The following is a 12,571-nucleotide window of genomic DNA, read 5'->3' as shown; positions in this document are numbered from 1 at the left end:
AATAAATTGGCCATCTCTATGACAACAGATACACAACTTTCCTGAAGAAGACATTGTTTCAGAAGGCTTGCCAGGTGGATCACAGATAAGGAACTTGCATAAATTGTATTTTTGGCTCCAACACATGAAATATTATTCTTGGTGGCTTTCCAAAATATGATCAGCTGGTGAAAGCTATTCCACTGCCGGGGCTGCGAGCTTGGGGGAGTTCAAGGGCTTTTTGCTGTACAGCCAGATTATGCAGCTCATGTGGGTCTGGAGTCATTAAATTTCCATTTGTATGTTTGGGACAACTGAAAAGGTGAGCTGAGGCAAAGAGGGATGTTCAGGGTAATTGTTATTCTGGTGTTTGTAAAAAATAAAATAAGAAAGGGCAACAGCAAGAGAGAATGTGCTGGCCAAGGCGTTTCAGCTGGTTGTCCAGGGGCAAGGAAAACAGATGAGAGGCCATCATCTATTTTGGGGCTTGGTGGTAGAAACCTAGGCTGACCTTTTTCCTGTATTTTAAATATTACCTGGGGTAGCATAAGCAAGGAGGAAACCATCTAAATCCACAGGGGTGATTAAATGCCAGTTACGTGAGCGACGATTCCTCTTCCAAATAAATGCTTGCTATGAAGCAGAATCTGGCCACCACTAAAATAACTTTGTCCTGCCAAAAATGCCACAAAAGCATCATAAAGCCACATGCTTTGGCTTTTCTATCTTGTGCTTGGCCAATATTGCCACTGTTCTTCACTCTCCTTCTCTTTCTCCATTAGGTCTTACATTGGGTGCTTTGAAACAAAGAGAATAAAAAGAAAACTTGGATAAAAGACCAAAAATGAGGAAACATCGACATTTGCCCTTTGTGGCAATGTTTTGCCTCCTACTCTCAGGTTTTTGCTCGGTGCATGCCCAGCAGCAAGCAGGTAAGAACCAACTGCTTTACTCAACTTTGCCCGTACAAACGTGCCGCTAGTTCACACTGTTTGGTTTTTAACGTGCATGTTGATGATATGTTGTGGTTTACCTTCTACTCCTCAGCTCCTGCTCAGCTGAGGGTCCAAGACCTTGGCCAACGCGTGCAGTGGCTTCCTGAGCATGTTGCTGGCCGGTGGCCTGCCTTTGAGGGTGCTCTGTGGGGGACAGAGGTGTGGGATGTGCACCCAGGGTGGTTCTGAGTGGGTTGTCTCCTGGGCAGAGCTGTTTTGCGCTCCTTGCATGTGTAGGAGAGCTTTTTGCAGTGAGTAGAGTGCTGCCACTGACCTACAGAAAGGCTGTTTGGTTTGTGTAAGAGGAGGTGCTGTTGCCTTTGGGACCAGAGCTGGTGTTATGAAGAGGGGTGTTGGCAGCAGAAAAAAACATGGAAAACTCATGCCAGCACCCAAGCTGCTTCAACTGAGCAGCCTTTCCTTCCTTGAGCACTGCTGTGGAGCCAACAAAACCCTGAGTCAGCAAAAAAAATGTGCAGGAGATCATGTGCAGCTAGAAGCTGAGCAAACCTAAATTCACGCGTGAAGCTGCAGGTGTTTTTGGCTCAGGGCTGGTGTCCAAACCTGTGTGGTGAGGGTCTAGGAGGAGAGAAGCATCTCACCTCCCCCTCCCTGGGAGAAGGGGTAGGTCGCATGTTGTGCCCTCTTGTCCCCCAAAACCTGCGGTGTCAGGGCACAGATGGCTGCCTGGTTTTTCTTCAACGCTTCTCATTTTTGCTGTGGGCAATAAGGGGAAGCTGAGCTTCACTTTCACCATGCGAAAGAGGCTGTCGGTCGTTTGGGTGAGGAGGAGGAGGAGGAGGCATGCTTGTGCTGACAGATAGAAAATCCTAAACCCCCATCTGTTTTTTTAAAGCTGTCAAAACCATTGCCGTGGCTGATATAATATTTCTAGTGGATTCCTCTTGGAGCATTGGGAAGGAACATTTCCAACTCATTCGAGAGTTTCTGTATGATGTTGTAAAAGCTTTAGATGTGGGAGGAAATGATTTTCGCTTTGCCTTGGTCCAGTTCAGCGGAAACCCCCACACAGAGTTCCAGTTAAATACCTACCCCTCTACCCGAGACGTCCTATCCCATATTGCCAACATGCCTTACGTGGGGGGAGGCATCAAGACTGGAAAAGGATTAGAGTACCTAATCGAGAACCATCTCACTGAAGCTGCTGGAAGCAGAGCCAGTGAAGGCGTCCCTCAGGTTATTATAGTGTTAACGGATGGACGATCCCAAGATGATGTGGCTCTGCCATCATCTGTCCTTAAATCAGCCCGTGTAAACATGTTTGCGGTCGGCGTGCAGGATGCGGTGGAAGGGGAGCTAAAGGAAATAGCGAGCGAACCCTTCGATACGCACCTTTTCAACCTAGAGAATTTTACTGCTCTCCACGACATAGTTGGAGACTTAGTGACAAGTGTCCGTTCATCCATGACTCCAGAAAAGGCTGGGGCCAAAGGACTGGTTAAAGACATCACAGGTAATGGCTGACTGCTGATGGTTCCCATCAGCATGGTGCCTGCTGGCTTTGCGCTCTTTAAAGCCTTTTGTAGGGGCAAGACTGAGATGGACGTTCAGAGGTTTAAAAACAAAGGTTTGAAGTGTGTGGCCCTGTGTTTGTAGCTATCGGCCATGCTGGTGTTTGTAGACTGAGCTGGCATCTCTGCTGGAGCTGCCAGGAGGGAGCACAGGAGCCCTTGGATGGGTGGCAGCCTGGTGTCACCATCCTTTTGCCCCATGGCATGGAAATGCAAACGTAGGGAGCTCTGCAGTTATTAAATTGCCCTGTCCTATTCATTCCCAAGGCAGGGAAATAGGAGATGAAGATACCAGCCATGATGGTGACTCTTTGAGGCCCTGATCAAAAACCCTCTGGAGACCAAGAAGGTTGCTGCTGGCTGTGGGGACACCATGTGGGATGTCCCCTTGCAGCTAGCAGGGGAGATATGCAATGTGCTACTCCAGAAAATCATATTCTTGGCTGAAGACAGCAAAAGTAGTTCAGTGAAGAACTTTTCTGCTGAAACCCCACCCCTGAGCTGGCCCTTAGCCTCTCACCTCATCCGCTTGGAGAAGGTCTGTGGTTGGAGAGTCTCTTTTGTGATGCCACTCAAATACCTTCTTTACAAGCTGATGGCTTCCACCTGCTAGAGCGCCGGACCCTTCCCATAACCGAAACCTCTCTGCAAACTGCGTTGGCTTCAACAGATCTACGCTGACCACGAGCTGGGGCCCAATTTACCTGGAAAAAAAAATAAATAAGACAGCCTTCCTCCATCCCTTCTCTGTTTATGAAATTTCAACGTGGAAAAGGCCTTCTGAGCAGCTTTGTTGTGTTTCAAAACAGAAGTCCCAGAGATCAAACCTTTTTTTTTATTCCTGAGACTCCATCTGAAGGTCAAGAGCTTGTGGGGTGATGTAAGGCAACGGCAGTGTAATGAGGCAGTGTAACATTAATCCCCCTGTGTTGTCTTGCCTGATTAACCCTCACGCCAGCCCCACTGGGTGCTTTCCATCATCGCATGACACCGAGCAACACCAAAAGGCTATGCTCACCTGTGTTTTTATTGTGCAAAGCAGCGCTTGACAGGGCAAATAATCCCTATCATGTGAAAGCCACAGGGAAGAAAAGCAACTGTCCCAGAAAAGTGACACAAAGTTTGCTAATTCTAAGAAAATCATGTGGAAAATGAATGTTATACCCAACCTGCTGACAGCACTGCAGTGGCTGTTTGGCATCTTCACCATGAAAGACCTCAGTGCTTCCCTGTTGAAATCAAGAGGGGGACTTGGTCTTTGGTGGCTGGGCTGTCCTCTGGGGCATATAACCAGCATGTAACCTCATAGTACCTAATCCTCTGGAGTCACAGACATTTCTTTAAAAGCTTTAAAGACAAATTCCTGCTTCATGTATATCATGCATTCCCAAGTTCATTTCTACTCAAAGAGACTTTTTGTCAGCGTTTCCCTCCCCACCTACAACACAAATTTAAGCTAATCCTACTATTTTTGTTTTGCCCCTGCGTGACTTGCGTGGGCCATCTACGGTGTGTCATTAAACACGGGACAAGATGTTACAGGTCCTAAACATTGGATGACAATGGTGTGCAAAGCATGGTACAAATAACTGTTTGCATAAGAGTTTAAGTCAATTATTCAGCTGATAACTCCATGAAGCATTAAAATGTATTCAAATGCCATGGATGCTATGCTAGAAATGAGCCCTAATACAAATCAGACATGTTAAAAATAAACCCCAAACCTTCTAGTTTCATGGTACTTCCAGTGTAGGCTACCAAAGCTGTTGGTCTGTGACAGTCCCCAGAGCTGACTAGCAGAAATATGAAAGTCAGCCCCGAGTTTGCCCTGATGTATTTGTGAAATCTTAACTGTCTGTCTCATCTGACCCTCCTTGCTTAGTTGTGTAACAAGCATGCATTTACTTGTTCTCCAGCACCAGCTTGTTCCATAAACGTGCACTGAAATAGGAGGTTTTTTTTACAGTGATGACAAATTATCCAACGCATCTGTTTCATATCTATTTTCTCTTCTGTGGGAGTGACCTGGGCTGCTGTGATGACACCCATTGGTGTCTGAAATCTCCTTCCTCAAAAAGATGTCCAGGGTATCTAAAGCAGTGCTGGGTACAACTGCTTTGAGATTTGCCTTTCATTTATATGATGAAGTAGAACGTGTACATCCCAGCTGAAAATGGCACAGTAAAGACAACCCTAAACACCCCCAAATTGCCAGTCAAAGATGGAAAATGAAAACCTGGAGCCCTTTGAAATTCTGAAGTACGTTGATGTTCTCCAAGCCAACACTGGCTATTGAGTAGGCCCAGGGAGGCAATAATGCCCTGGAGATCTTCTCCTTCATCTCTAGAATTGCAGCATTATTTGGTAGCATTGTGATGTATGAAAACATTTACTAGAAAAACAAATAAGCAGGCCAAAAAAAAGATCATTAACATCACTGGTTAATAGCAAAGATGGCAGGTTTATTCCTGACCTTGCTAAACCACATGCCAGTTTTGTTCCTGGTTTCACCTTCGGCTTTCAAAAGCTGAGAGCTGAGTGGGATCTCCAAATGTTGCTTGTTATTCATTTGCAAATACTCTGAAATTTTATTTCTTAGCAAGATTGGAGAGTAATAGCATGGAAACATTTGAGCATGCTTTGGGGTCTTCTTCCCCTGCCTTTTTGCATGCATCCGGCTCTTGGTGACATTGATGGTAAAATTACTTGAGTAATTTTGAGTAATAAAATAAGGAGTAAGAGCAGACACCAGGACATTTTGGGTCTGCTTTGGTAAATGTCACAGCAAAAGTTCTTCCCCTCAACAACAGTGTTCATGGCCATATAGAAAAGTTTTGTTTGGTGTGTATATGCTCAGCAGATGCTTGTGATCACCTGGGTACGGTCGCAACAAATAAGAGTTGGATAATTGTGTCATGACTGATTTCATCACCCTGTTTTAACCTGATTCTGCATTCCTTGATTGAATATCCAGAGTCCCTATGAAAAATACAGACCACAGACCTCTCTATTGATAATCAATGCATATTTATGCAAAATAATGAACACGACAAGTTTTACGTGACATGGGTTGACAATTGTGTGGGTCAACTTGCTGGACAAATACCATCGTGTGTATGCTGGACAGCTGGTAAACAAATGACAGAGCAAGGATAAGAACCAAAACCTTTTTCAATTGTTTCTGACAAATGCATTTCAAATAATAATCATTCACGGTGGGAGAATCCAATATATTCAGCCACTGTTTTTAACCAGCAACAGAGCAGAGTTGCAACAGAGAGGCTGAAACTTTCCATGTATCCAGTAACTGGTGTGTTTTCCCTTTTTTTACTAAAAGAAGAGACTGCAATGAGGATAAATTCCTACAAATATTACTGTCTTCACCCACTATCTTCAGAGTGAATTGCCACCAAAATCCACCTTTTTCCTTTTGGCTCTGTCTAAATATTTAGTACTGGCCACTGATGCAATGGGTCTAGATTTCCAAAAATTACGTTTTGCTGAGTTTTCTCTTCACGTGCCAATAACGCTGACCCTGGTATAACTGCAGCCACCAGTTCAGGCTGTGTCCACTCCAGCAATCTCTTGATGGACATCAGATGCTGCTGGGGATGGGGCTGGGAGCTCGTATTCAATCAGAATGCAGAACTAAGAGGCAAACGTCACCTCCTCAGTGAACACGCGTTTTGTTTTCTCATTTTCGTGTTTCTTACTGGTTTTCCAAGAAACATGTCAGAACACTGTACAACCAACCGCATGTAATCACTCATTTTAATGCTTTCACCTTTTGCATTTCTTTTTTTTAAAGCTCAAGAGTCCGCTGACCTTATTTTCCTTATTGATGGATCAAACAACATCGGAAGTGTCAATTTTCAAGCCATACGTGATTTCCTTGTAAATTTGATTGAAAGCCTCAGAGTTGGAGCTCAGCAAATACACATTGGGGTGGTGCAGTATAGTGATCAACCCAGAACCGAGTTCGCTTTGAACAGCTACTCCACAAAAGCGGATGTTTTGGATGCCGTGAAGGCACTTAGTTTCCGCGGTGGCGAGGAAGCGAACACCGGTGCGGCACTGGAGTTTGTGGTGGAGAACCTCTTCACCCAGGCAGGAGGCAGCAGGATAGAGGAAGCGGTGCCTCAGATTTTAGTGCTGATAAGTGGTGGAGAGTCTAGTGATGATATCCGAGAGGGCTTGTTAGTGGTGAAGCAAGCTAGTATATTTTCATTTAGCATTGGGGTCCTGAATGCTGACAGTGCAGAGCTGCAGCAGATTGCTACTGATGGAAGCTTCGCATTTACTGCCCTGGATATCCGTAACCTTGATGCTCTTCGAGACTTATTACTGCCCAACATTGTTGGAGTGGCCCAAAGACTCATTTTGTTAGAGGCCCCAACCATTGTGACTGAAGGTATGTATGTCTTTCTAGACTGTTGCATTTCAATGAATCGATGAATGAATGAGCTTTTGCACACTTTAAAAACATTTTATTTTATTTTTTTAAATTTAAAATTCTATTTTTGCAATGCATCTCTCTGGTCTGATCATGGAGAAACGATGGGAAGGACAAATAGTCCTGTGGCTAACATGCAGAAGCTCATTTGCTCAGTGGGTTGTCTTTTGAAAACCATGAGGTTTTGTGTCAATAACTGGCATGGCATGGGGTTTTAAAGGACACAAGTAGAGTATAAAAAAGCTCGTATAATCCTTATTGTGGTATCTAAGCATCCTGGGGGTAAATACTGCAGCACTGTCAGTTCTGAAAACATTTCTGTCAAGTAAGCTTACGTTATATGTCAGTTGAAAGTGTCATGAGAATGAAATTTGACTGGGGAAGCTAATAAGGATGTGAAATAAATCCCTGTTTCACGGAGTTGAAGCTATCAGCAGAATTCCATATCTCACTGAAACTGTGCACTACCCTTGAGAAAAGGGTGAAATTCCCGTGTTGTTGAACTTTAAAGCAAAACAGCCCTTGGTTCTTCTGAAGTGAAATCTCGACCTTGCTAACATATATTTCACTTCAATCTGTAAGATGAGAAAGTTTACAGCTCTCCATGGGGCCACGGGGAATGAAAATGTAAGTGTCAATATTCCACTTTGGTCCCTTTGTCACTTTTAATTCCCCATTTCCATTATTTCTGGACTAGGATTAGCTTGGGCACGGTAGAATAATGAATATCTGGATTTATGGAGTGAGTAGGTGACCAAGAGTTTCTCACCCTATGGTTTCATAAGTTAAACTTACCAATAGAGAGGCTTTAGGAAAGACAAAATACGTTGTATTTCAGAGGCCCCTGGAAAGGGCCAGGCTAGAGCTGCTGCACTTAATTACCAGGATACTTAATGCAAACAACACTTTTAGGATCTCAGTGTCAGTCTGGAGTTCTGTACATACTGTTCAACTCATGATGTATGTTGACATATAAAAGTGCATTCCAGATGTCTTTGCTGATCTAGGTCTAAACATGATTGCTATCCCGTGGTTCAAATCAAAGGGAGGAATTTGCCTAAAAGATCGTTTTATGACCTTGCCTTGATAATTCCAGGAAAGAACATAAAGAACTTTTGCTTGTAGCACCCCAAGAGAACCATATTTAGCTAAATAAGTTGAAGCATGTCTAGCTAAAATGTGCATTGCCAGGACCCATGCAAGTCAATGGAAAACCTCCTTTTCTCATCCTCTGATTTTTAACAGTTTGAATGAGAAGATTGAAAATGTTAGTACATTTGGTTTCATCTGCACTTGTATGTGTTTAACTTAAAATGCCAGTTCATTTGTAGAAGGTACTACAGTAGCATCAGCCTGTGCAACCACAGAGATGGGTATGCTAAATGGAAAAGTGGGTATTTTCAAAAGACCTTTAGGGAATTTCCCTTCCCTAGCATTCATGGAAATTAATTTTGACTGGATCTGCTTGATTCACATCAGTGCCTTGGAAGTCTGAAATGTGAAGCAATGGCTTGTGAGACACGTCGCAGCCCGAAAGGGATGCTAAACCCATTGAGGTGCCAAGAATTCCTGGGAAACACTGAAGTCACCTCCATTCACTTCAGTTCTCCGGCTGTACGATAGTTCTTATGGGATGAGTGGGTGCCTCAAAGCGTCTTTCTGCCTCTCTTCTCCCCTCTCCTTTAGCTACTGAGGGAGCCTGGATGATTAAATTAGATGAGGTGCTTCACCAAAGATAGCTGAGATGGCAATGAAGAGGAAACTATGCAGGGCTGGGTTTGATGCTGACACCCTCCGACATTCCCAACTTTTAGAGTCAAAGATTTAATGCTTTGATCCCAAATCCCTTGAAATTCCTGGGAGACTTGTCATCATCTTCAATGGGCTCTGGATCAGACTCTAGGAGATACATACAGCCTTCCTTAAATGCTTTTGTTTTAATTGCATCCATTGAAATTAGCACTGTGGGGTGTTTCTTCCTGGGGGTTTTGGTTTCGGTTCTTTCATTCCTCTCCTCTAAGGAAACATACTGCAGGATTTGAGAACTGCAAGAGGAATGAGCAGCAAAGGGAGCTATTCCTTCCCAGTCTCCCTCATCTTTGTAAAGCCACTTTGATGTTTCCCACAGACTTCTATATAAAGACAAAAGTTGCCAGGGTCTCCATTTTTGGGTATCTCTCTGCTGACAGTCTAAGGAAACTCTTTGGACATCTCTCCTGGGTGATACAAAGCAGAGATTTCAGCTCTTGTTATCCCTTTGGAAAGTTTCCTGTTTTCAGCCCTCTCCTCCTTGGAGGAACTGCTGAGGGGAAAAAAAAAAGAACCTGTCTGGAGGGATGAATGCTGGAAATCTCACAGCTCTGGGATGGGGATAGTTTAAACAAATCCTTGTTGCTTTGTGAATAGCTCTGTTTTGACAGCCCAGGCAGTCAATGCAAGCCACAGGCAGCTCACATGAGCTTGTGGCTTGGGCAGGGTACCACCATATTTGCTTCAGGCTGGTTCTCATCATTTTGTGTCCAACAGCAGCATGGTGGGCTATTTTCAGCTTCAAAAGTTGACAATTGGTCCTTAATCAATTACCAGCAAGACTCCATGAGAAGCTTTTGCAAAGGTTCATGCTTGCTGTAGGAGGCAGATCTCTCCAGGTCTGAGGGGGCAACTGAGTTGCAGATGTAATCTCCAGCTTTAAATTACTCCTTGGGATAGCCCAATCTCATGGCACTCACCCATAATGAGAAACCTGATGGAGACCAGCCTTTGGGAGCACTGCTTTTCACGGCCAGCTGGTGTCCAGCCAAGGAGGACTCCAGCCAAAGCTTTGTTCTTTGTTCAAATCCAAAGTAAATAACCTTCATGCAACAGAGCCATGATGGGCCAAGGGACTGCCCTTTTCCATCTGGGAAGGACGAGAGAGTGTTTATTACCACTTACCCCGAGGGGTGTGAGATCCCAAGGATGTTGGGTCTTCTCTTCCCCCAGGCTATGCACTGGGTGTAGCAGTGAGCTTGGGAGGTGATGGACCTGCTGCCTTGAATATTGACCCTATCTCAGGAGCTCTTAGGTGGGTAGGCAATTTAAGGACACTCCAAGTCCAATGTAACATAATGATCCATAATGCTCCAGCATAACTTGGAAGCAACACAAGTTTTCCTCTTTCACTTCAGTGGCATGAAATCAGGGAGGTGATGATGCGAGTGGGATTCTCCACAATACTGACCATGCCTCACTGCTTCAAAGGATAAATGAGGGTTGTCTAAAAGATGGTGTGAAGATTGTCTCCCATAATGATAACAGATAATGCTTTTATAATAACAACATTGATCTTGTTAATATATCCTGTTATTTTATACACATTTGTTGTTTTGAATATGATGGTGCTTTGGTTTCAATGCCACACAACAGGTTTTTCCCCCCCTTAACTATTCTTCCTTCAGAATTAGCCAGGGAGCTGGAAAGCTAATTGTGCTCTTTCTGTGTCCTATATCATCATCAATAATAAAGTTTCAGAGATTACAACCTAGGGGACCTGTTTTGTTAAAGACCTGGCGACCAGAATATAATTCAGCTCTTCAGTGACTGGGCTAGTTGTGCCAAGGAAAATGATATTTTGTTTTTGTTAGATAAGGAATAAGATGTAGGATATGAAGACCCAAAGTCCAGGTATGTTGAGTAAGCAGAGACTGTTCTTTCCTTGTGTCATTGCTCTTGGGAACCTAATCCTTCTGAGACCAAACTGCTCTCTGGCATAATTTAGATGGCTCCACTGCAGAGAGAGGGAGCGTCACCTGCTTATTTTCTCTCATGTGCCAGCTGAGTGCCCAGATTTCTCCTGACGGTTTGCCTTTCTTTCTTGTTTTGACTTGTATGTGCATTCCAATATTAAGTTTTATTAACAACATAATTTCTTGCAACTCTCTGTGTTTTAGAAAGGGGAAACATTCAGTCAGGTTTCTTATTAGCCCTCTGCTAGAACCTAAAAAATAATCCTGTTTTGAAAGCGTGACCCTTATAAAGGTGTTGAGAGTAACAGTACTTCAAGCAAACGAGAAGTCCTAAACGTTGCTGTTGATGTAGAATTGATGCATAGTGTGGTGAAGGCTTCTGCTAACGTTTCATTCGTGTGTTACTTGCAGTTATTGAAGTGAACAAGAAGGATATAGTCTTCCTGATAGATGGCTCAACTGCTCTGGGGACTGCCCCCTTTAATGCAATTCGTGATTTCGTTGGCAAAATTGTCCAAAGGCTGGAGGTTGGACCCGACCTGATCCAAGTCGCAGTGGCGCAGTATGCAGACACTGTGAAGCCAGAGTTTTATTTTAACACCCATCAGAGCAGAAAGGATGTGGCGGCTAATGTGAGGAGAATGAAGCTCATGGGTGGTACAGCACTCAACACTGGCTCGGCACTGGATTTTGTGAGGAACAACTTCTTCACCAGTGCTGCTGGGTGCAGGATGGAGGAAGGGGTGCTCCCCATGCTGGTGCTCATCACTGGTGGTAAGTCCATGGATGCTGTTGACCAAGCCGCAGCAGAGATGAAAAGGAACCGGATAGTGATCCTTGCCATTGGGTCGAGAAACGCCGACCTGGCAGAGCTTCAAGAAATTGCCCATGAGAGGGATTTTGTGTTCAACCCAAATGATTTCCGCCTTCAGTTCATGCAAGCCCTTCTTCCTGAAGTGCTCTCGCCTATCCGGACCCTCTCTGGAGGAATTCTTATCCAAGAACCACCATCAGGTAATTAATTACCTTCTTCTAATTAAGGAGATATGGCTTATATGCTTGTTAACTCTTATTTTATGACATGTAGAGATACGGGGGGTGTTTCAACATAGCTAGATGTTGTCTCTTTGATTTACAAAATGTGCATGAACAGATGGCTGAATTTGGTAGCATGCTTGTTATTATAACTTTGTCATTCCTTCCTGGAGATTTTTGACCCATCCCATATTTGTCATGAACATTTAAAGGCCTGGATGTGAAAGATACATTTTACTCGTTAGGTGATGAAACTGTTCAGTGGAGGCTTTTTCTCTCACTTAGAGTCTGTGTAACCTATGAAGTGGACACACTGTGAATGTTACAATCTCTTCCCCAGTTTGACAATCATCCATACTGGATATTTGCTCAAGAAAGCTTAAAAATTTCTTCTGAATGTAAAGAAAAATAATCAAGTTTGTTCATGGAGATGTTCAGAGAAAGCTAGCCTGACACTGTTGGACTCAAACTCACCCTTTAAGAATATATTTACAGTTTTCTGATCATTTACTCAGCTCAAGCCCCAAGAGGAGTACAAGACTATTGTAGTGTTGATTTGAATTTAATCTGTTTAGAAGATGACCTAAAGCCCTGTGAAGCCAGTGGATTCTTTTTACTTGATCTCACCATTGACATCAGTAGACTTTGGAAGCAATCTGATAGCTAGTTGTGTTTTTGAGGCAGTTTCCCCTGTGTTCCAGGAGATATTCTAGCTGCACAGAGATTATACACCGAATTTCTCAGGATTTCTTCCTGGTAGAGATGCTTGAGGTTGAATTATTGTTGCACTAGATCTTGTTTGAACTTTGAACTGCTGTCCCATGGCATATGAACATTAGTAAAACAGGACTT

The 12,571-nt window shown here is 43.8% G+C and overlaps 1 protein-coding gene across 1 annotated transcript in view; it reads left to right on the top strand.

The window, feature by feature from the left end:
- Positions 1–823: 823 nt before the first annotated feature.
- The window catches only part of COL6A3 (collagen type VI alpha 3 chain), a 55,488-nt gene continuing 43,740 nt past the window's right edge, over positions 824–12,571 (top strand). Inside the window, exons 1-4 of the mRNA XM_010178342.2 lie at positions 824–911; positions 1,831–2,448; positions 6,315–6,917; positions 11,096–11,698. Of these exons, the coding sequence (XP_010176644.1) occupies positions 824–911; positions 1,831–2,448; positions 6,315–6,917; positions 11,096–11,698 (1,912 nt within the window). The remainder of the gene's footprint in view (positions 912–1,830; positions 2,449–6,314; positions 6,918–11,095; positions 11,699–12,571) is intronic.

This window comes from Antrostomus carolinensis, unplaced genomic scaffold (assembly GCF_000700745.2).
Source record: "Antrostomus carolinensis isolate BGI_N321 unplaced genomic scaffold, ASM70074v2 scaffold15981, whole genome shotgun sequence".
Taxonomy (NCBI): Eukaryota; Metazoa; Chordata; class Aves; order Caprimulgiformes; family Caprimulgidae; genus Antrostomus; species Antrostomus carolinensis.
This window is presented reverse-complemented; position numbering and strand designations above follow the sequence as displayed.